This window comes from Penicillium atrosanguineum, assembly GCF_028827265.1.
Source record: "Penicillium atrosanguineum strain IBT 20685 chromosome Unknown utg000001l_segment0_segment0, whole genome shotgun sequence".
NCBI lineage: Eukaryota > Fungi > Ascomycota > Eurotiomycetes > Eurotiales > Aspergillaceae > Penicillium > Penicillium atrosanguineum.
The window spans coordinates 2,731,473-2,752,467 of record NW_026623133.1 but is presented as its reverse complement, the minus strand read 5'-3'; the positions used below and the strand labels follow the sequence as shown (position 1 = coordinate 2,752,467).

Sequence of the window (20,995 nt, the reverse complement as noted above, 5' to 3'; positions counted from 1 at the left end):
TTAAATACCCACCAGCTGACGGACGGGCAATCCTGGGGCTCGCTTTATAGTCAACATGACCACACAAACACAGGCAGAGTCATTTGTCCTCCAAGCACGAGCACCACTCGAGCCAGGTTCTGAAGAGCCCACCGTGCTACAAGAGGCAAGAAGAGAGACGGTCAACCAACCAAAATGGCTATACGCCAAGATCATCAGCGCCGGCGTTTCGTTCTTCGTCGCCGGGATCAATGACGGCAGTCTGGGCTCGCTAATTCCCTACGTGATACGCACCTACGGCATCGGAACGAACATGGTCGCCGTACTGTAAGTCGCATCGCGTCCATTTCAAGTTTGACAACAATTCTCACCAGCTTCCATAGGTACGGCACTACCTTCTTCGGCTGGTTCTTCGCAGCTCTCTCCAATAGCTCAATATGCCAGCATCTCGATCTAGGCGCTATACTATCATTAGGTGCAGCAATTCAGATCCTGGCCCATGTGCTGCGCGCGTGGCTCCCGCCTTTCCCGCTGTACGCCGTCACATTCTTCCTCGCGAGCCTAGGACAGGCGTATAACGATACACATGCCAATACCTTTGTCTCCTCGCTTCGAGGCGCGCATCGCTGGCTGGGATTCATTCATGCGATGTACATGGCCGGTTGTCTTGTCGGGCCGTTCGTGGCCACGGGCGTGGCTTCGGCGAATGTGGAATCAAAGTGGAATTTATTTTACCTGTTCCCGTTGGGTATTGGCGTGGTTAATATGTCACTGGTGGGACTATCATTCCACGATAGAATGGGGCTTTTGATGAAGAAGAAGAAACAATCTTCTAGCACTGGTGATCAACCAGAGTCAACGGGCAAGACGGCCCTCAAGGAAATCAAAGCCACGCTCTCCACCCCCGGTGTCTGGATACTCAGTTTATTCTTTTTCTTCTTCTTAGGCGCTGGTATCACGGCTGGTGGTTGGATGGTCGAATACCTGGTCAGGGTGCGCAATGGGAATGTCAAGGAAATGGGATACGTTCCGGCTGGCTTCTACGGTGGTGGTTTCCTGGGTCGACTATTGCTTGCAGAGCCGACGCATCGACTTGGTGAGCGACGGATGATTTTCATTTACGCGGTTCTTTGCGTGGGGTTGCAATTGGTGTTCTGGCTGTACGTCTTTCTCCCCTTAAAGAGGGAGTTGCTCCTCATTACCTCTCAGGGTGCCGAATATCATCACCGAGGCTGTGGCCATCAGCTTGCTAGGATTCTTCTCAGGTCCATTTTTCGCAACAGTATGCCCTGATCGACTCATTACCACTCCCCGGCCAGCTAACCACTATTTTCTAGGGCATCTCAGTCGGCTCCAAGATGTTCTCTCCGGAAATCTGTTCCTCGGCGATAGGTGAGACACGACCCACATACAATCTTACAGTAGCTCCCATCCTCACCAAAAAAACCACCCAGCATTCGTCTTCGTCCTCGGCCAAATCGGCGGCTCCATCTTCCCAGCAATAACAGGCATCATAGCCGCCCACGTCGGCGTCAAGGTGCTTCAGCCGATGCTAGTGGGCCTCCTCAGCGCCGCCGGCGTAAGCTGGCTCTTCCTCCCCAAAGCCACACTACATCGGGACTAGACCCGATCCACAGTATGATATCATTCACGTGGGACAAGATCCTAGCATCTCGAGCGAATGACGGTCGTGCCGAGTCCACAGTCCACCCATTAGTGAGTAGTGGATCGGTAGTCTGCCTTTATTTATCAGCTGCGCTAGAAATGTCGAAACTTGTGTCGATCTGCGCCCGTAATTGGAGCATCCGACCAGGGAGACCCCTGGTCCTTCGAGTTGGAGGCTGTGGCTAAGTACTCCATTACCTACGTACGGGGGGGGTCCCAGGGTGGGTTGCTCTTTCATCATTAGCGAGGGGCGGGCGGGGTCGGGCCTTGGATTCCGACCAGATGGTTATTTAGATCAGCCACTTGCCCGTGTGTTGGTCTTTTCTTCTTTAGCAACTATTTAAGAATTTTTGAAACTTTCTCTCCACTACAAATATGGATTTCATCAAGAAGGCTTCCGAGGGCATGAAGGGCAACAGCTCTTCCGGCAGCTCCTCCAATACTGCCGGACAGCAGGACGACTACGTTGACAAGGGTACGTCATTGTTGACATGACTTTTTTAATCCCCGCGATGTACATCCTAGGTGCATGAGCATTCAGTTACTAACGGATGATGCATATAGCTTTCGGCTTCGCCACCAAGAAGTCCGGTCACAACATGGACCGCAGCGTCCAGGAGAAGATCACCGATGCCGGCCGTGAGGCTTACGAGAAGGCCACTGGGTATGTCTTGGATTATTCGATATTTGAATACGAGACACTGGCTAATAGAAGTCCCAACATAGCAAGACTGTCAATCCCAAGATTAGCAACTAGGGGCTTAATGATATCACGAACTAGCTTGAGCAACATTACAATCGATACCACCATATTAAATTGACTTTCAAGTGCAGATCATGACGCGATGTAGAATTGTAGAACAGAACAGAATTTTATTCAAGACCACACGAAAAGACTAAGAACCTCCCAGACTCCAGGGTATAAGTCGTAAAATCATCTCATCGCGTCAGCTGGCGAACAACATAGCAGACCCCCAAAACACCACGCTCAATGCCACAATAGAAACATTCCATAAACCATGATCCACGCAGGCCGGAGCGCCTCAGAATATGTCCGAAGGCCACGGGTACTCGTCAAGCACGGCTGACCGTCTGTTCTGAGTCGAAGGGGACTGCGGCTCGAGAACAGACGCGAGACTATCCCTCGGGTTCTTCTTCTTCGACGGCGAATTGGTGACCTTTGCAGCATCATTGCGAAGCTCTTTGGGAAGAGGCGGAACGGGAGGAATGTCCTTCTCCTGACGACTCCGGCGGCGTGTATGGGCAGGCCTGGACGGAGAGCCGGTTGACTTAGTCGGAGAAGAGCGAGGCGTACGATCGGGATCAAGGGAGCGTTGCTGCTGAAGATAGAATGCATTGTGAGTTTCCAAGGGTGGCGAAGGTGAAAGACAGTCGCTTGGGGCTTCTTGCGATTTCGCAACGGCGTGCGTCGGCGAGACGGACCGTAAACTCGAGTGGCCACGGCGCATGCGCAGTGGAGGTGGGGATCTTACGGCCTTAGAGCTTGGTGAGCGGTTGAGGCCGGGTGAGGGTCGGGGCTGAACTGATGGGGATCTTCTGTGCATTGAGCCTGCTTCGCCTGCTGTGGCGTAGTCAACACCGGTGTTTCGCTTGCGTTCGATGGAGCCGGGGCTGTCGCCGGCTTCGAGTTTCTGCCACTTGGCTTGTCGAGTTGGGCTGAGTAGGCCGAGGTCGATCAGCTGCTCCAGCTCGGCCGGTTGGAGGATGTCGTCGTGGCAGTCCGTCGAATGGGGCTGAATAGGATTCCGACTAGCGATTTGTTCAGGAACTGGTGACTTCCTTTTACGGGAGGAGCTTTCCTTACCCATGGAAGATGGTCGTGATTCTTTCGACCGCCCCTTTGGGGTCTTGATAGGTGATGAGCTCGGGGATCTCAACGGTTTCTCGAGTGAGAAACTTTCTCGGCCCTCCATGGATGGCAAAGCTGTGACGCCGTCCATCCCGGGCTCAGGCGATTTGGATTCCGGGTCTTGTTGGTCGAGCAGTCGCTCCGAGGGCAGCGTGGGAAGTGCACCTGGGACAAACTTGCGAGGAAAGATGCCAGGGTCCATGTCCATACTCATACGCACGGACTCTATTGACTCTGGAATAGGTGCGGGCACTCGCTCCTCATTGCTGCTTAGTTCACGAAGCTCGCGTCGAGCACGGTCTAGCTTATCTTCAAGGTTGCTGACCTTCTTGACTAGCTTGGCCTGGCGATTCATTTCCTTCTTCGACTTCTGTCTTCGGAGCCCATTTGGCTCGAGGTCCTCGGATGATCGATCTTGGTACGTGGGTGGGGCGGTTGTAACTTGTTCATGGGACCTCATAAAAGGAAGTCCCAATGACCGCAGATCTTGAAGAGATGAGCGCTTCGAGGATTTCGTCGGAGAGCGCTGTGGAGAGCGCAATGGTGTGCCCAAGCCATACTTTTCTCCGCAATGAGATGTCGGGTTTCCGGAGAGCATCTTTTCCCGTATATCCTGCCATGTCTGGTCGGCTTGGGCCTGGTCAACATTTGCGCTTTCCAGGTAAGCGCCCTTGTTTGTGCCCTTGTATCCGGCCTTCTTGAGCTCCGCATAGGCCTGCTCTGCCTGCGTAAGAGCGTCTTTCTGAGGCGACTTGTTGGCACTCTCCGGTGAGCTCTTGCCCCAGCCCCCGAACGGATTGAAGGCCGAGGCAATAGCCTTTCCAAATCGAAAGATCCCAGATCCGCGGTTCTGGGCAGCGGCCTGCTTCTTCTCCTGCATGAAGATACTCGGCGGCTTCTCACTAACACTGTCGATCATAGTCGCCTCAACAAAGCGCGACCGCCGCGCTAGGAGATTGCGCGGACTATTGGCAGCCGCGGCGCTGTGTCTTGCGCGCGAAGAACCCCGTGGTGACGCCCGAGGCGATGACTTGTATGGAGCTGCGAGACTGGCGCCTAGACCGCCAGCTCCATTGCGCGCGCGCCGATCATGATGTCCGTAGTCCGCAGCTTCGTCCGGGAGCGGCCAGTCATTCGAGCGGCGCCGCTTGGCTGACTTGGCCGATGGCGATTTGAAGAACTCCAGCTCACGCTCGTCTGCGTCATCGAAGCGACCGGATTCGTCCGAGCTCCATGCCAGGTTGGTGTCGTCAGAACTGCTGCGTAGGTGTTTGCGTGAGGAACGTTGTTGCTGCACAGGGTTCGGGTCAACGTCCATTTCGTCGGAGTGGCTGGGTTCCTGTATACGGAGTGAAGAGTCAGATCTGTAATTTTTTTCTTATCGCATCTCCAAGACAGTGTCGTCGAAACAAGGCAAGGGAGCTTTACCTTGCCAGTGACCAACTTGATCATCCCTACTTACACCCCCGCACCCTTGTTGCGGACAGTGATAAGAAGCGGACTGGGAAGAGAAGAATAAAATATCATAGAAGGTCGAGTACAAACACAAGTCAAGAAGTAGGGTCTGGGGTGCTTTTTGAAATGTGTTGTCAAGTGGGTTTGTTTACATACTCCGCACTTGCCCAGGGAGGAAGTTTGTTGTGGTAACCGGTACTCGGTACTTCACTTAACACGAAACTTCAGACCGTCATTTATGTACCCGCTACACATTTGCTCCACCTTTGATCGATTCATTTATTGACTCCACGGTTTAGAATGTAGGCATACAGGGAGTCGATCCGGGGTTCCTTGACCTCGTCTGTCTCAGGCGAACATGTGCACAAGGAATCTAGGAATGCACCTAGGGTCTACTGGTCTTTCGTCGAGTAGTTTACTTATCTACTGCTCTGTACAACTGATTGAACGTTGATCGTATTCAAAACAAAAAAAGTTGCTAGGTATTAATGAAATCCCATAACGCCGTTTAAGAAAAATTAAGCTACTGGCCTCCGAAAGGTGATATCATGGAAAACGGGAACAAGCAAGGGAAATTCACGAATCGTCACTCCTATGCACTGTCATATCCTATCCCTCCTCCCAAAGGAGAGAAAGGATCGCAGGGGCACACAAGGTCGCTATCAAAAATGAGATACAACTTTGCCATCCTTTTTTACAGCCGTGAAGAAAATCCCAAAAACCGCAGGAGACGCCAAGACGGGAGGGAGCCGGCCTCCACGCCCCTTTCCAGTCCATATCTGCTGTATATAACCAGTCGGAGGGGGGGGAATCTACCCCGAGCTGGCCGCAGGGTCTGTATCCAGGTCTGGATTGGAGGAGCAGGACGGAGGTGTCTCATCTTGGTCTTGGAAAATATGAAAGGAAGTAAATGAACGATCCAAATCCCAACGAATGCGCAAAGAGATCATCAGAAATGGGAACATAAAAACGCAACCACACAAAACCCCAGCATTGACCAATCGATTCCCACGCGGAATAGTTGAACACTGAACAAAGAAAGATGTTATAGAAGAAGGGAGGTGACGACACAATGCATCGAGATATCTAGGCATAAGGCAAACAAAGACCACAAAGGGTAAGGAATTCATGTACAGAAATGCAAAAAGGGTTTGCAGGGCGCCCATGTCTCCTGAGTCCAGGGGTCAGAACAAGATCGGGAGGAATGATACGATATGTCAAGATTGAATATCATATCTCTCAAAATTAGGGTATGACTTCTCAAAAAGAGTCAAATTTTCGCGAATCTCTATTGCTTGCCTGGAGGGACTTTCATGACCATCCGTCCATTCGCACGCTTGTATGCCATTTCAAAGCCACCACCAAGCTCGGCCATCAGGGCAGCACGGCTCTCGGAAGAGAAATCGCGGTAGGCACTGTTGTACGTCGGGACATCAGGACGCATGCCGTTCTGCATCGAGCGCTCATCAAGACCAAATGAATCCTCGTGGGATCGCTTGCCAACGGCGGTGGTTCCGGTTTGATACAGCATCCGTTTGCCAGAAACAGAATCGTATCCGGTCGGAGACCCTGGCTCGATAGTCGGTTGCACATATTCGTTGGGGAGACCCTTGAGGGGCGGTAGAGAGTGAGGTAACGCTGGTGGCTCTGCTCGAGGAAGCATACTCGGCGGCATCTGCTGATATGGGGAAGGATCGGGGGGGATACGAGGGTCCATGTATGATTGTAATTTGGGCGCTTCCATACGATAAGAAGCCATAGGATTCTTCGGGTAACCACCGGCTCGGTCTGCCATCGGTGGTGCCATAGGATATCCAGCAGGTGTTCCTTCGTATTCCGAGACGGCTGATGGGTGTCGAATGTTGGCATAGGTGGTATGAGGCGAGTACATGCCGGGCGGTGCAACCGGTGGTGGTGTGGGGGGCATGTGGGCGGAAGGGTAATGAGCAGGTGTTGAGCCAAAAGACAGGTGGGATTGATAGGAGGGCGTTTGAGCGTGCGCCATAGGGGCAGGTGGCATCGACCGTTCGTAGGGCTGTGGTGGGCACTGGAATCCGTAGTCTGGTGCAGAAGGCCGCCTTTGAATCTCGGGTGGGAACCCATATGGTGACTGCATCGTGCTTCCATTGCTATTCGAACGGGGGCGCTCCACTGTGGCTGCCGCATAGCGATCTGGTGTTGAGTACCGATCGGAACGTGCGTACACAGCCGCTCTCTCCTCGTCGTAGTCGTAATCCTCCTCACGCTTCTCGCCCCGACGTCTCATCCGAACATCGCGACGAATGCGAACACGGCAACCCTGCTCGGCGATGATGCGACTCAGGGAAGTGCTCGTGGCCAGACCGGGGAACTTCTTCGCGCTGTATACGGTGAAGGGCACGGATTTCACCTCGAGACGGAAGTGAAGGAATGCCTGCGGGGATCCAGGCTTGGACGAGGTCGGGTGTGTTATTTGGTTGGGATTGGGCAAAGTCGAGTTCTTGTCGGCATCCTTGGCATCCTTGATCTCTTCGTATAGGTGGAAACTCAAGCGATATCGACCCTCGTGGCGCACAGACAGATCTGGGAAGATGAAGTAACCTGCTTGCGACGGCCGGTCAAGATATGCCACGCCGGCGACGGGTACACCTGTTAATACAGGGCACGACGGCGGTCCAGCCACCCGCCCGTGAGCGATAGGGCGCGCAGTATCCAAGGTTGCATAGAGGAAGAAATTGGCGTTGTAAGCGAAGGTGATGTCGGTTTTCTGTGCTTCGTTATTGGGATCCGATTCGAAGATTCGCAACTCGACGACGGGCGGAGGGTCAACCGGGCGACGATCGGCAGACGCTATTGTCGGCAGTCAGCAGAGGCGGACACCAACTGGAATAAAGGTATTGCTTACACTTGGCTCCAGCACCGCAAGCTCTGGCACGCTCGGGCTGTTGCATCACACTCAACTTGTAGGTGATCTGCTTGCCCTCGCGCGTAATGCGACTGACGGAGTGCTCCGTCTCATTATGAGGCGGCATCATAGGAGGTCGGGATGCCATTACTGAAGTAATAGGCTGTATTATCCTCGTCTATCTTGTAGCGCGACATTAGCAAGCGGAGAACTCCTGGGTGGCGTTGCCGGTGGTGGAGTGAAACCAGTCTAGAGTTTGGTTCGGGCGCGCGACGTACAAATTCCTTTTCCACGGGTCGAAAACCGGTTCGCAATTAGTTGGTACTTCAACTTGATTCAATTTGCCCAGGATTCGCCAGGAGCCCCGTTGCTTTCCCTGAGGGAAATCAGTGGACGAACGATCAAAGGTCAAATCGGTTGTCGAGGCACGATGACTGATAGACTGGAGAATGAGAGAGCGGACGGGGGAGTCGACCAGCAAGCCCGGAGTGTGGATGTTGAAAATGCCCCGAGGTGATGGAAGGAGAAGGTTTGGGAGGGGAAGGGAGACGGTGACACTCATGACAGGGTACAGGACGCTGCTATGGGCCACTGCGGCATGGGCAATATACGTGGTTCGAGACTCGGTATTTTATTTCACCCCAGGGGCTGTCATTTCCGTTTTCCATATTCTATGTTTTATGATTATTTCTTCTCTTTCCTGTGCTAATGTGCTGATCTACTATTCTATCCGTACTCGTTTCTAGCCCTTCTGCTGCTCACGGAGAACAGTGGGGTCCATTCGTTCAAGTCCAGAATTCGCGGACACGGGGCCTTTGCATTTCAATTACAGCTTTACAACTTCGGGGCTGTCGACGCGATCTGCGGTCTCAGTGCGAGCTGCCTCAGTCTTGACTAGTTGCGTGCTAGCGTCGTACATTAGGGCATCTTCGTGTATTCGCTGTATTGAGAATCATGATCCCTAGTTACTCTTCATTCCTTTTGTACTGTACTGATTTAATGCTTAGATTATTTAGAGATCATCCAATGCGCATAGATGACCCAGGAGCTAACAGTCCCCTGTGATCCTGAGATGGGTCGATCTTGAGGGTTTGGTTCTACGGGAAATCACAGCCCTTGCGCATCACTCCCACTGCAGTGCCACCCGAACAATCCTAGGTTTGTGATCCATGGCTCGCGGATTCATTGTTACCCGACTTTCCAGTCCCAGCCCAACGGACCGGTGTCCTTTATTTTCATCAGCGATGTATACCGAGCATACACCTTCAAACAAACATTGGAACCTGAATATCATCCTTAGCTACCGATGCCGTCCACCCTGATGCTTTTACGCGTTGCTGCTGACGTGGTGGCATCGGGGTCGATACTTAAATTACGGGTATTTCTCTGGACCAGGTCTGTCAGCCCTCGTCCAGATCGGGTTTAACAGGAAGTTTGGAATTTGAAATGGAAGTCCGGTCGTGAATTGTCCTTACCAAATACTTAGCCTTCCTACTAGATACATAGCCTACATCAGATGTTTTGGCAAGCTCGTTCTCCGAACGCGGTGACGTCTATCAAGTCGATAAACTCGACCCGTACCCATGGGCATGGAGGCCGTTGTACGGAGTACGCATCCACACACGGAGCAAACAGGGACCCCGGCAAGAAAAAGAAAACACGGTTCGATCCCGTCTGCCTTGACTACAATCGCCCAGAACCATGCGCTTTCAGGCAAGAGCTAGCCCCTAGTCCTATCCTCGGTCCTCATGCAATAAATTCTGATCGTCGATCCGTTCCTATTGGTGTATATTTCAACCCCGCTCGTAATTACTGTAGTCGATTAGTGGACACATTGGATGTTCCCACCCTCGCTGTGAGGAGCTCCATGCGAAATGTGAGCTGTCGACTTGGCCTTTTCTTCCGGCATTAAATATTAAGGATCTTATGGGCTCATGGCCGACTTAGGATATCATAATGATCCTGCCTTAGCTGTGCACGATCTCCTGTCTATTAGATATGCTCAACTAGTCCCAACCTCATGGTTAATTACTAGGTCGGCATTTCTTCCCCCGCTTTGTACACGGTCCGCACCGATGAAGCCACAGACCCATCCGGCCCAGTCTTCGTTGTTTCACTGTATCGCCTGACGATACACCACTTTCGTAATATAACACGATGCCCGCCCTAGTGCAGTACAGAGTACTTTTGATGCAGCGAGACACATGTCCCTAATGTCAAACAATTCCCACGTAAGTGGAGTGCAGACTCAACTTTTATCTGCAGCTGTTTCCCCGACCCCGCTTCCTACTGGCTCATCTCAATGGTCTAGCACCGGGGAACTCGGAGCACAGGAACTACGGAGTCCCGATCCCATCCAGTGAGAGCGCTTTAGTCAATTCATGGTGTTGTCGATCTGGAGATCGTGCCATGGCGCCCAGCAGGGAGTTTGCTATATGACACGTTAAACGCCATGAAATGTAGGGCATGGTTCGTATTAGACTCTATGAATTATAGGTATGGCCCCCTGAGATCATCCTGATGGTGACCACCGAGTATGATGCCGAGGTCTGCACTTCGACCACTCAGGAAAGTCTCGGCCCACGGCTGCAATGCATGTCTTCAATCGTCACCCCAGCGGGTAATTGTCGTAGTCCAAGGCTGTACATATACGACTTTACTCCGGCAGTCAAAGCTACATCTACGTCTTCGTCATTAGGGGTCTCGATCCGTTGCCGGTAGTGCTCATCCCATCAGAGCATTCGGATACACGGCAACATCTCCGTGGCCGTTACAAGTCCAACACACGATTGAAGCGCCAACATTGTCCTTCCAGAATGATTCGCTTGAGTTGGGATTAGGGCCTCTTCTCTTGGCGGCCACCTAGAAGACTATAGTGCGAAAAAAAAACTATGTCGGTTTCCTTGTTTTGGCCAGGTCGCCAAGTCAGACGATTGTATCGCATTGTAAGATCCATGCTGGGGCCGAATACATAAAAGTCACAATACTAGTGCGTTCATCAACTCGCGTGGCACCCTAGGCTTTCGATCATGTGAGTGTAATTATGGGGTCTCAGTCCTCTGATCCCTACTGCGTACTGAAAATAGAGAGTGATTATTGATCACGGACCACGATCCCCTGATTCAACGGTTTCCCACCCAACCTTTCGGTACATATCTCGATTCTATATCCACAAGATCCTGAAGTAACTCATACTTTGCTTTTTGCACTTTCTTTTCCCTGTAGACTGCTAATCGAGACCCCTGCCCATGTGGGATCCAAAGCAGAGGAGTTCACCAATAGGTCGCTTGCGCACATGAGCAACATCACAAGACGACGGTGACATCAGAATCTCTTACACCCGGCCGGGAGTTTCTCTGCTCCGTAGATTATAGTCTGCGGGTGCCCAGGCAGGGTACTAATAATTGTCAATTGGCCCAGGGGCGAGCCTCACCCCTCAGTGCTCAATCTAATCCCGGCTCTATACTCCCTGCACAATCAAGGCGAGCCCAAAGGACCCCGATTCCCCGATGCACCCACCGGCGGTGATAGCGTCCCTCAAATCGAGAACTCGCGTTACCCACCTACCTAATAGGTAACGCCATTTCGTACTGACCAAGAAACGCGGCCCGCTGACCGTCGGTTACGGTCTGTATACCCCATCCGTATTGAAAGTGCGAACTGGAATGATCGCCTGATCCGCAAGCCACTCTGATCAGCCTTCTCTCGGGCTGTAAGCGGGAACTAGGACGGGCCAGGCGTGGTTACGATGGATGGCTTTGTTGCCTTGTTGAACCTTTGACTTCAGGCCTATCTCATTGTCAGTATCCGCCCATGCGTGTCTTGGGGGCTGGGACATTGTTTTGACCTTCCTATCTGGGACAGTCTCAGTATGACGGACTCTTTGATCTTTTCCTCTGCTCAGGGTCAACGGTCATCTTGCCGAGCATTCTGACTGTCGGGTTTAAGGGTGCTGACAATTGAATAATTGGGCGTGTGGACTGAGGCTGTTTTCTTTATAGATGAATCGCTACGTGCCGAGAGTCTGGCTGGACTGGTCTGTCGGCGCAGTTGCAGACATACTATGTTTCGATACTAAATCCAGTTTTGATCACTATGTGTGCACTTTTAACGGCAGGGACATGGGACATTGGTCGATCCACCTATTTACTTGTTCATATAGAATTCACTTTGACATGGAACGTACGGTGTTTGACAAGGTGATACTGGTCATAGGTTTTCATAGAGATTGGTCGGCAAACTTCGCCATAGACACCCTTCATCTCTAGGTTACCGACTGCAATTGAAGCCGTGCTCAATCTCACACGAGTTCAATGGCTCTATTTCTCTCAGTTCTAATACGGTTTGCGTGAACCACCTCATTTTGGACATACAAAGGGGCCATCTCAACTACAATAAGTACTCAGCATGATGGCAATGCATTGGTCATCGCGTATTTTATGCTTTATGCTCTTGAAACCATGAACGAACGTCCAACATTCGAAGGATCGGACATTGCGTGTTTTCCTACGACATCACTAACTTAGTGTATCGCAACCATAGATCACTAAACAGCACTTGAGTTACTTGCACTTCGTAGGGATCAGTCTACTGGGTAATATGCCACAGCAATCTCTCTAGATCGTTTCAAGTCTAAGTTTTGACTCAATCAATGTCTTATAGTAGTCGATTTCGCGTCCAATTCTGAATTCCGGATGCATATGTGGACCTCGAATGTCCGCCTCTGAACACTCAATCAAAAGCTTTGCTCCTCATATGTAATAATTGGGGTCTCTTGAGTAGAGAGTAGTAACAAATTTTAGTGAGTCTTGGATCCTTTCTAATATTGGATCACGGTCGCTTAAATTCTCAAAAGTCGGCAGTTCAATATAGATTGGCAGGTGAGAAACATAGAACCAGCACTTGCGATTGAATTTCCGTTAGAAGACAGTAGTTCTACATGTGTGCGTAGCTTGGAAAGCTCTCTCAAGGCCCAATGCAGGCCAATTGTCTACTAAAGTATAGCCACTTGCTGGTCGCGTCATAGTTCTGCTGATGCGGAGGGCGACTGTGATTGGCTGACGCGGAAGCTTGAATAATCGCGAGATCAGCTTTGCTACCTGGCGTTGCCTCTAACTCTTATGGATCTTCTATCTGTCCTGCCTGGCTTTGCGACAAGACCCTATGCGCACATTCTTCCTCCTCTTGAGCGAGGCAAGATCTCAACTGTCGACCTTATCACGCTCGACACGCTCGAGATCGCGAAACGCGCTCATGTGCCCCCCGCAGACGTCCGGCGACTGGCCGCCAGCATCGTCGAGGCTTTGCATGGCGATCTTGGGTTCGAAAAGACACAGGTGACGACAGAACAAAATGGAGAAGAGTTCTCAAGCTCGAGCATCAGCGGTGATGCTGTGAGCTTTGATCTCGGCCCGGCCACGAAGCTCGAACCATCGCGATGGAACACAATCAGCACCTTAGAGCCGGCTCTCGATGAGGTCTTAGGAGGTGGAGTACCGACCGGATATGTGACAGAGGTGACTGGCGAGAGGTATGTAGTAGCGAGCATTCACGATTGAGACCGAATGGGTGGTTCTGACCTGTGGCTTCACGTTTGCAGTGGCAGCGGCAAGACCCAATTCCTCCTCAGCCTCCTCCTTGCGGTGCAACTGGACAAGCCCCATGGGCTGAAGAAACGTGCAATCTATATCTCAACCGAACACCCATTAGCGACGGGTCGCCTATCCCAGCTGATAGAATGCCATCCATACCTCTCTATTTTGCCCGCCGACCAGGCGCCGTCCTTACAAAACGTCCTCTCCATTAATGCCATGGACTTGGAGAGTCAGGACCACATCCTCAATTACCAGCTACCGGTTGCTATAGCACGGTACGATGCCGGCCTGATCATCATCGACTCCATAACCTCCAATTACCGCGCTGAACACTCCTCTAACAACATGCTTGCGATGTCAAACCGGTCCACTGAACTTGCAAAGCTGGGTCAGATGCTGCGGAATCTTGCCGCGAAGGAAAACATAGCCATCGTGGTCGCGAATCAGGTGTCCGATCGCTTCGAACCCGCGGAAGGAAATGGAAGTGATTCTTCCTTCCGACCAGGGTTTCCAGCTGTCTCAAGTCAAAGCGCTGCCCTGGCGGCACGAGAATCCGCCAATGCCTCACCATTATCAAGAGGCCGAACAGATTCGGGACCTGCGGATAATCTCATTCCCTCATCGTCTCCTGCGTCTTCGCAATTCGCTGCCCAAGAGGATGACCAGTTTGATGGTTCCTACATCATCAACAATTCCGCTCGTAGCAGTATACTGAGTCTCTTTCACCAAGAGCGGTTCTTCACAGGATGGGGCGACGGTCTGTATTCTGAGACCTCGCTTAAGACCCCGGCTCTGGGATTTTTCTGGTCCACGCAGATTGCATGTCGTATTGCATTGAAAAAGGACGGTACACGTCCTCCAGTTCCCCCTTGGGATAATGCCGGGTACCCTCTGTCTACCCCCCGGGAACAGACAGACCTCTATTCGCAAAGTCGGGCAGAAAAGCCACAGGCTCAAAAGCCCGTGATTTCTTCTGCTCGTGAAGTTCACACAACGGAGACAACCAAAACAGCGAAAGTTCCTGATGGGGAAGACCAGTCTCTAGATGCCTTCGAGAAGCCAGTCCTTTCACAGAAACAGAAGGCCCCCGAAGGCCCGGAGCACATAACACGGCGAAAAATGAAGCTTGTTTTCGCTCCCTGGACATCAGGGTCGATAAAGTCACCGAACGAAGAATATGTCGTAGCGACACAATCGTTGAGCGAGAGGAACAATGAGATTGAATTTGAGATCTGGAAAGGTGGGCTGAGGACTGCACGCCATGGGGGGTGATTGTTGCAATATAGTAGATCCAAATGACTCGAGCGTTTACCGCTAAGCCTCCTTGTCTATATCCGGGCGGAGAGATATGGCATCTATCACGAAGTGAATATGACTATGAATCAACGAATGTCTCAGAAAACCCCGATCAAGTGTTGATCCTCTCAGAATCCGGCCTTGACAATCCTTAATTACTAATTCAAACTAAAAGAGTTTTTATTATGTATGATTTAAAAATATAAAATAGCTAAACACTATCTAGGTAGCCCAGACAAACAGCTACCCTAGGTTATCGAATAGACACCAATGGTTTATTACCAGCGTCAGTCTTGCCCCAATACATCATCTATCTTAACGTGCTATATGGAAAAGGCACACTTGACCTTTTGAGTTAATCTGAACCGGCACTATACCCAGATCGTTAATACCCGGCTATTCCTAACGTTAGCGGAAGTCCCGCTGAAGCGCGTGGAGAAGGAGCGTGGGATGCCGGCTATTCTTATACCTTAGCGAATATCACGCATCGTCATTGGCACATACCGCAACTGCAACGTGCTTTGAAACCCCGAATCTGTATCTTTAGCGAATCTTGCGCCCGCTCAGATGGGAGCTGAGTCCTCTGATTCGACATGTCTTATACCTAGGATCTATCGGCGGAGTATACCCCGCTGCGTATCTTGCTATGTATTCCGCGTTGATCTAAGTACATTTAGTCCGCGGGAATGATCGGTGACTAACCTCCTTCCTGTAGGCCGAGCTCGCCGACGCTGCTTATCTTCTTATCTCCTCTGCTTCTATAAGAAAGCTGCCTCGAGTCAACATCCGCCAGAGCCAAGCAGTGTTATTTCGACTTATGACTTCCCAAAGTCCTGTGTACCCCGCCGAGAACATGTCAATGGCACATCCGTTTGACCCCCTCACTCCGGGGGAAATCGCAAAGGTGAGGAAGCCTAATCGATGGTCGAAAGCAACCATTGCTGACAAGACATAACAATCCAGGCTGCGCAAATTGTGCACAAAGCCTTGCCAGGAAAGTCTCCAAATTTCCGAGTCATCACCCTGCAAGAGCCGCGCAAGAGCGAAATGATCCCCTTTCTCGAGAAGGAGCATTTCGGTCAATCCCAGATCTCACGACCTGTCCGAACAGCACGCGTGCAAGTGACCGTTCGCGGTGATTCAGGAGCAATCGAAATGATCGAGCTCTTTGTCGATATTCATTCTGCGTCAGTCATCAAGAAGGAGCACCTAGCAGGCAAACATCCTTACATCGACTCGGCTTACATGCAAGCGGCAGAGAAAGCATGCAGAGCCGACCCGCGAGTCCAGGCGGAGATTGAAAAGTTAAAGCTTCCTCTTGATGCCATGGTGGTTATTGAGCCATGGGCTTATGCCACTGATGGAATGAGCGAAATGACCGAACGGACGACTATGGTAAGCATTTGCCCACTTTATTTAGTGCCGATTTCTAATTTCAATCAGTGTTACTTCTACATGCGTCTTCTTGATCACCTGGACGCCAACTACTACGCCTATCCACTTGAGCTCTGCGCAGAAGTATCCGAGCAGCTGGAAGTGACCAAAATTTACCATCTGCCTTCTTCTGAGAGCGAGAAAACCCGCGAAGATGCGCGACCATATGAGCACGGCAAGATCCATCCAACCGAGATGAGCGAGTATCATCCCGATCTCCGACCTCCACCACGCACAACTACCAAGCCGTACCAAGTCATCCAGCCCGAGGGTCCTTCGTTCAAAACAGATGGTAATCTCTTGAGCTGGGAGAAATGGACGATGCGAGTCGGCTTCAACTATCGCGAAGGACTAACCCTCCATGACATCCGCTACGACAACCGAAGCCTTTTCTACCGTCTCTCCCTGTCAGAGATGTTCGTTCCCTACGGTGACCCACGCTCTCCATACCCCAGAAAAGGAGCCTTTGACCTAGGCAACGACGGTGCAGGAATCAACGCCAACAACCTCCAACTAGGCTGCGACTGTCTCGGCACAATCAAGTATTTCGACGGTTGGCACAATACGTCCTCCGGCGAACCAGTCAAACTACCAAATGTTGTCTGCTGCCACGAACAAGATGATGGAATTCTATGGAAACACACAAACCACCGCACCCAGAACGCCGTCGTCACCCGCTCGCGTATCCTAGTCCTACAGACCATCATAACAGTCAGCAACTACGAGTATATTTTCGCGTTCCATTTCAGCCAAGATGCCTCCATCCACTACGAAGTTCGCGCAACAGGCATTCTCTCAACATGCCCAATTAACCTAGATGACACAGTCAGCTACGGTACGATCGTCGCACCAGGCGTACTAGCTCCATACCACCAACACCTCTTTTCACTCCGCATCGACCCAGCAATCGAAGGCACAACCAACTCCCTCCAAGTCGAAGAGTCACACGCCCTACCAGTCGATAACAAAAACCCCTTCGGAGTAGGCTATACCACAAAGTCGAAAATCATAGACCAAGAAGGAGGTCTAGATCTCGACTTCACCACAAATCGCTCGTTCAAGATAATCAACGAAGACAAAATCAACCCCATCACAGGAACACCTGTGGGATTTAAATTGAACCCTTGTTATAGCCAGATGCTCCTCGCTCATCCGGGCTCTTACCACGCTAAGCGATCAGAGTTCGGGGCCCACGCTGTTTGGATTACGCGGTATGAAGACGACGAGGTCTTCCCGGCGGGAAGACATACGATGCAATCTTCTGGTGGAGAGGGTATTAGCTCTGTGATTGAGCAGCGGAAGAAAGACGGGAACTCGAATGTTAGAAATGAGGACATTGTGATCTGGCATACGTTTGGATCGACTCATAATCCGCGCATTGAGGATTGGCCGGTTATGCCATCGGAGAAGATGGTTGTGGGGTTGAAGCCGATTAACTTCTTTTCTGGGAATCCGGGGTTGGATGTGGCTGTTTCGACACAGGAAAGGAATAAGAGTGTGCTTGTGGAGGATGGGGCTGGGGCTAGGGCGAAAGCTTGTTGTCGATTATAAGAGTTGGAGTCAGAGAATATTCAAAGGGTGAAGGGTAGTAGGCTATATCATTCCAGGAACAGAAGAAACCATGCGAGAAAGTAAAATTAGGTATATAACGAGGGGAAGAGATGGAACGAACTCCTCTACTTTCTGGAACCTCCTGGATTCCGTTACTTTGTGTAAGGTAGAATATGCCAGGGGGAATTTCGAGGCTGAAGCCCCTAGTTGTTGATAATGCACTCGAGCGTGTAGTGTGATGGCGTAGAAGTGGGTACGTCCTCCGAGCTATAGAAAATCTTAGATATGGCCTAGAGATAGACGGCGCGGATAGTAAATTATAAGCGTGACAGTTAAGCTTCAGTCTATGCCCGTCCATTTGGAAATATTTGCTTGCCCCAAGCTCTAGATAGGCCATATGGCCGAATATAATTTCTTCCCACGCCTCTAAGTACGACGAAAATATAAACCTAAGAATAGATGGTGCTACAGCAGCATTCCAATGACCGTGAATAGGAAAACACCTAGTTTTAAGCTATTTACGAAGCAATGAAGCTTAATAGAGCTAGAAAATTCCATCCTGTCGAGGTTCCCAGAGCGTAGGGACTCGTCCCTGCCTCGCCTCTGTGGCTCAGCGAGCGGGCCAGACAAGGACATGGGCGTCACGCATAAGTTCAAGTCAAAAGATGAAACTAGTGGTTATCCAAGAAACGCCAGGAAAAGCCAATAAGCAATAAACAGCGAGATAATACGCGCTACACGCAATCGGAAGCAGCGGAAGTTTCCCTACCCCGCAAAAGTTAAGCTCTAACGGTGTTGCAGGCTTCTTATTTTTGTCACCCAACGTCATTTCCTGATTCTCCAGGTTTTTTACCTTCAAGTCCCCTGGGACCCCTTCTTATAAGGTTGACCTCCTTCAAAGCACCTTGCCACTTCATCTCTCCCCAACTACACCTATATCTACTGATACTGACTGCTGACTACTGACTACTGACTACCGACTACCGAAGCTGATGCCTGCATAGGGAACACAGAAGGTCTTGATTGATCTCATCGTCTCATAACATACAGGCCTGCCTCGAAAAGAGACACAAATTCTCAGGCTAGAAATATATTCGCTCTAAAGATTCAAATAGATAACACCGAACGAATGTGTCGGGAAATAAAACGACATGGGAAACCGATAAAACATTTTGTCCAGTCTTGATAATGATACCCGAGACATGGAATGGAGAGCCAAACTGGCAAGAAAGTCATCATATGGAAATGAGCTTGATGATTAAGCACAGGAGACAGGTCAAAGCCAAACAGAACCAAAAACGAAGATGATTTCTAAAGAAAAAGTGTCACCGAGATCCGTCATCAGCATTATCAACTCGACGATTTCAAAATTGCAACAGAACCATCTTTCGCATCTATCTTGCGCTCCTCGCCTAAATCTCTCGTGTATGCGTGCCCGTCATGTATACATTCAACCAAAAAAAATTCACAAGAGATAAAAAAACAAGATCAAGCGATCATCTATTTGGCCATCTTGGCGGGAGAGACACCGAGACCGTTGGTGTTGCGGTAGAAGAGGACACCCTGGCTCTCGCCCTGGGCACCTTCGTTGGGCTCGACCCACTGGCAGGTGCGAGCGCTAGTCCACATGGCCTTGAAGAAGCCAGTCCAGCCGGTCTGGGCATCGGTGCGGTAGTGGGTGCCCATGACGCCCTTGATGGCTTCGGAGGCCTCGTCGGCGTTGTAGAAGGGGATGTTGCTGACATAGTGGTGCAGAACGTGGGTCTCGATGATACCGTGGAAGATGTGGCGGCCGACGAAGCCAAAGTCACGGTCGATGGTGGCAGCGGCGCCACGGACGAAGTTCCACACCTCGGGCTGGTAGTGGGGGAGGGTAGGATCGGTGTGCTGAAGGAAGGTGATGGCGACTGGAGAGAAAGATTAGTATGTGGTTATATACTCGTTTGGTCGAGGGAAACTTACCGAGCCAGTGGTTGACCCACACGTAGGGGATACCGTACCAGACGAGCAGGTTGAGCCAGCCATAGTTGGTGCCAATGAAGTACAGAGCAAGGCCGACGAGGAACAGACCAAGGTCGGACAGGGCAATCAGCTTGGCATCACGAGCCTCGTACAGAGGGCTGGAGGGGTTGAAGTGGTTGACACCGCCGAACCAGCCGTTGGACTTGCCCTTGCCGCGGCCCTCGGGCTGCTTCTCGTGGTTGTTGTGGCCGGTAACGTTGATCAACAGGTACATGGGCCAGCCGAAGAGCTGCTGCAGAAGGAGGTTGGAGGCAGTCAGGATGGGAGTCTCCTCCATGAGCTCGCCGAGCTCGTGCATGGTCTTGCCGACACGGGAAGCGTGCTGATCACGGGTCTTGGGGATGAAGACCATGTCGCGAGCAAGGTTGCCGGTGGCCTTGTGGTGCTTGCCGTGGGAGATCTTCCACGAGAAGTAGGGGACCAGCAGGAGGGAGTGGCAGACCCAGCCGACGGTGTCGTTCAGGACCTTGGAGGGAGAGAAGGCCTGGTGACCACACTCGTGGGCCAAGACCCAGACACCGGTACCAACGAGACCTTGGATGACGGTATACAGAGTCCAGAGGACGACACGGGCCGGGAGGTTGGGAACAGTCTCCGGGGTGACATAGTTGTGGAAGAGGTAGAAGACGGAGCCCAGGATGAACAAGTCCCGGAAGACATAGTACAGACTGGTGATAGCGGAGCGGTGGAAGCAGTGAGCGGGAATGGCATCGCGAATCTGCTTGATGGTGAAGTCGGGGATCTTGAACTCATTGCCATAGGTGTCGATCATCTTCGCGTGCTCGGTCTCCGAGGCCAAGGAGGACAGGGAAGTCGACGACGGCGACTGACGAGGACTATCGAAAGGTGAGGCCGAAACAGAGGGAACAGACGAGTCCGTGGCGTGGTTGCGGTTCAGCGCAACGCGCTTGGGAACGGCGGTGGACGACATGGTTGAACAAGAAATTATATAAAAAGCAGAGTTGCTTTGTTATATCCAAGAGGTGGAGATGTGGGAGACAGAAGCGAGGGACCAAACACTCCACTTCAACCTATAGGAGTCAGTCCATTGGGATCGAAATAAGATCGTCGCTAGCTTTCAGCCCTTCAGCTACTCACAGGGGGAATTCGAAATGCCCTTCTTAACGGGTGGTTGCACAGGGCAGGGATCAAGGATAGAAGCGGTGTAAGAGAGAGACGATAGCTGAACGCAAAACAAGAACACAAAGGCCCCCGGGAGAAATATGAAGGATCAACGAGGAAAGG

The 20,995-nt window shown here is 51.3% G+C and overlaps 8 protein-coding genes across 8 annotated transcripts; 4 read left to right on the top strand and 4 right to left on the bottom strand.

Moving 5' to 3' along the window:
* Positions 1-55: 55 nt before the first annotated feature.
* On the top strand, positions 56-1,603 carry N7443_001059 (putative MFS transporter; the record flags this gene model as incomplete). The annotated part of the gene is made up of 5 exons (XM_056881115.1): positions 56-306; positions 354-1,139; positions 1,189-1,261; positions 1,317-1,371; positions 1,434-1,603. The coding sequence occupies 5 exons, from the start codon at positions 56-58 to the stop codon at positions 1,601-1,603; spliced, it is 1,335 nt and encodes a 444-aa protein (XP_056746353.1).
* A 416-nt stretch (positions 1,604-2,019) lies between these two features.
* Positions 2,020-2,401, top strand: N7443_001058 (uncharacterized protein; the record flags this gene model as incomplete). Its single annotated transcript, XM_056881114.1, has 3 exons — positions 2,020-2,119; positions 2,209-2,308; positions 2,371-2,401. The coding sequence occupies 3 exons, from the start codon at positions 2,020-2,022 to the stop codon at positions 2,399-2,401; spliced, it is 231 nt and encodes a 76-aa protein (XP_056746352.1).
* Positions 2,402-2,687: 286 nt separating this feature from the next.
* N7443_001057 (putative nuclear RNA binding protein) lies at positions 2,688-4,832 on the bottom strand (the record flags this gene model as incomplete). The annotated part of the gene is made up of 1 exon (XM_056881113.1): positions 2,688-4,832. One exon carries the CDS (start codon positions 4,830-4,832, stop codon positions 2,688-2,690), a length of 2,145 nt encoding a protein of 714 aa, XP_056746351.1.
* Positions 4,833-6,257: 1,425 nt separating this feature from the next.
* On the bottom strand, positions 6,258-8,001 carry veA (sexual development activator VeA; the record flags this gene model as incomplete). The annotated part of the gene is made up of 2 exons (XM_056881112.1): positions 6,258-7,798; positions 7,854-8,001. The coding sequence occupies 2 exons, from the start codon at positions 7,999-8,001 to the stop codon at positions 6,258-6,260; spliced, it is 1,689 nt and encodes a 562-aa protein (XP_056746350.1).
* A 48-nt stretch (positions 8,002-8,049) lies between these two features.
* On the bottom strand, positions 8,050-8,415 carry N7443_001055 (uncharacterized protein; the record flags this gene model as incomplete). Its single annotated transcript, XM_056881111.1, has 1 exon — positions 8,050-8,415. The coding sequence occupies one exon, from the start codon at positions 8,413-8,415 to the stop codon at positions 8,050-8,052; it is 366 nt and encodes a 121-aa protein (XP_056746349.1).
* A 4,558-nt stretch (positions 8,416-12,973) lies between these two features.
* On the top strand, positions 12,974-14,719 carry N7443_001054 (putative DNA repair protein (Rad57); the record flags this gene model as incomplete). Its single annotated transcript, XM_056881110.1, has 2 exons — positions 12,974-13,383; positions 13,453-14,719. 2 exons carry the CDS (start codon positions 12,974-12,976, stop codon positions 14,717-14,719), a joined length of 1,677 nt encoding a protein of 558 aa, XP_056746348.1.
* An 841-nt stretch (positions 14,720-15,560) lies between these two features.
* On the top strand, positions 15,561-17,728 carry N7443_001053 (amine oxidase; the record flags this gene model as incomplete). Its single annotated transcript, XM_056881109.1, has 3 exons — positions 15,561-15,647; positions 15,707-16,138; positions 16,187-17,728. The coding sequence occupies 3 exons, from the start codon at positions 15,561-15,563 to the stop codon at positions 17,726-17,728; spliced, it is 2,061 nt and encodes a 686-aa protein (XP_056746347.1).
* A 1,500-nt stretch (positions 17,729-19,228) lies between these two features.
* Positions 19,229-20,681, bottom strand: N7443_001052 (oleate delta-12 desaturase odeA; the record flags this gene model as incomplete). The annotated part of the gene is made up of 2 exons (XM_056881108.1): positions 19,229-19,635; positions 19,691-20,681. The coding sequence occupies 2 exons, from the start codon at positions 20,679-20,681 to the stop codon at positions 19,229-19,231; spliced, it is 1,398 nt and encodes a 465-aa protein (XP_056746346.1).
* Between the last annotated feature and the right edge of the window lie 314 nt (positions 20,682-20,995).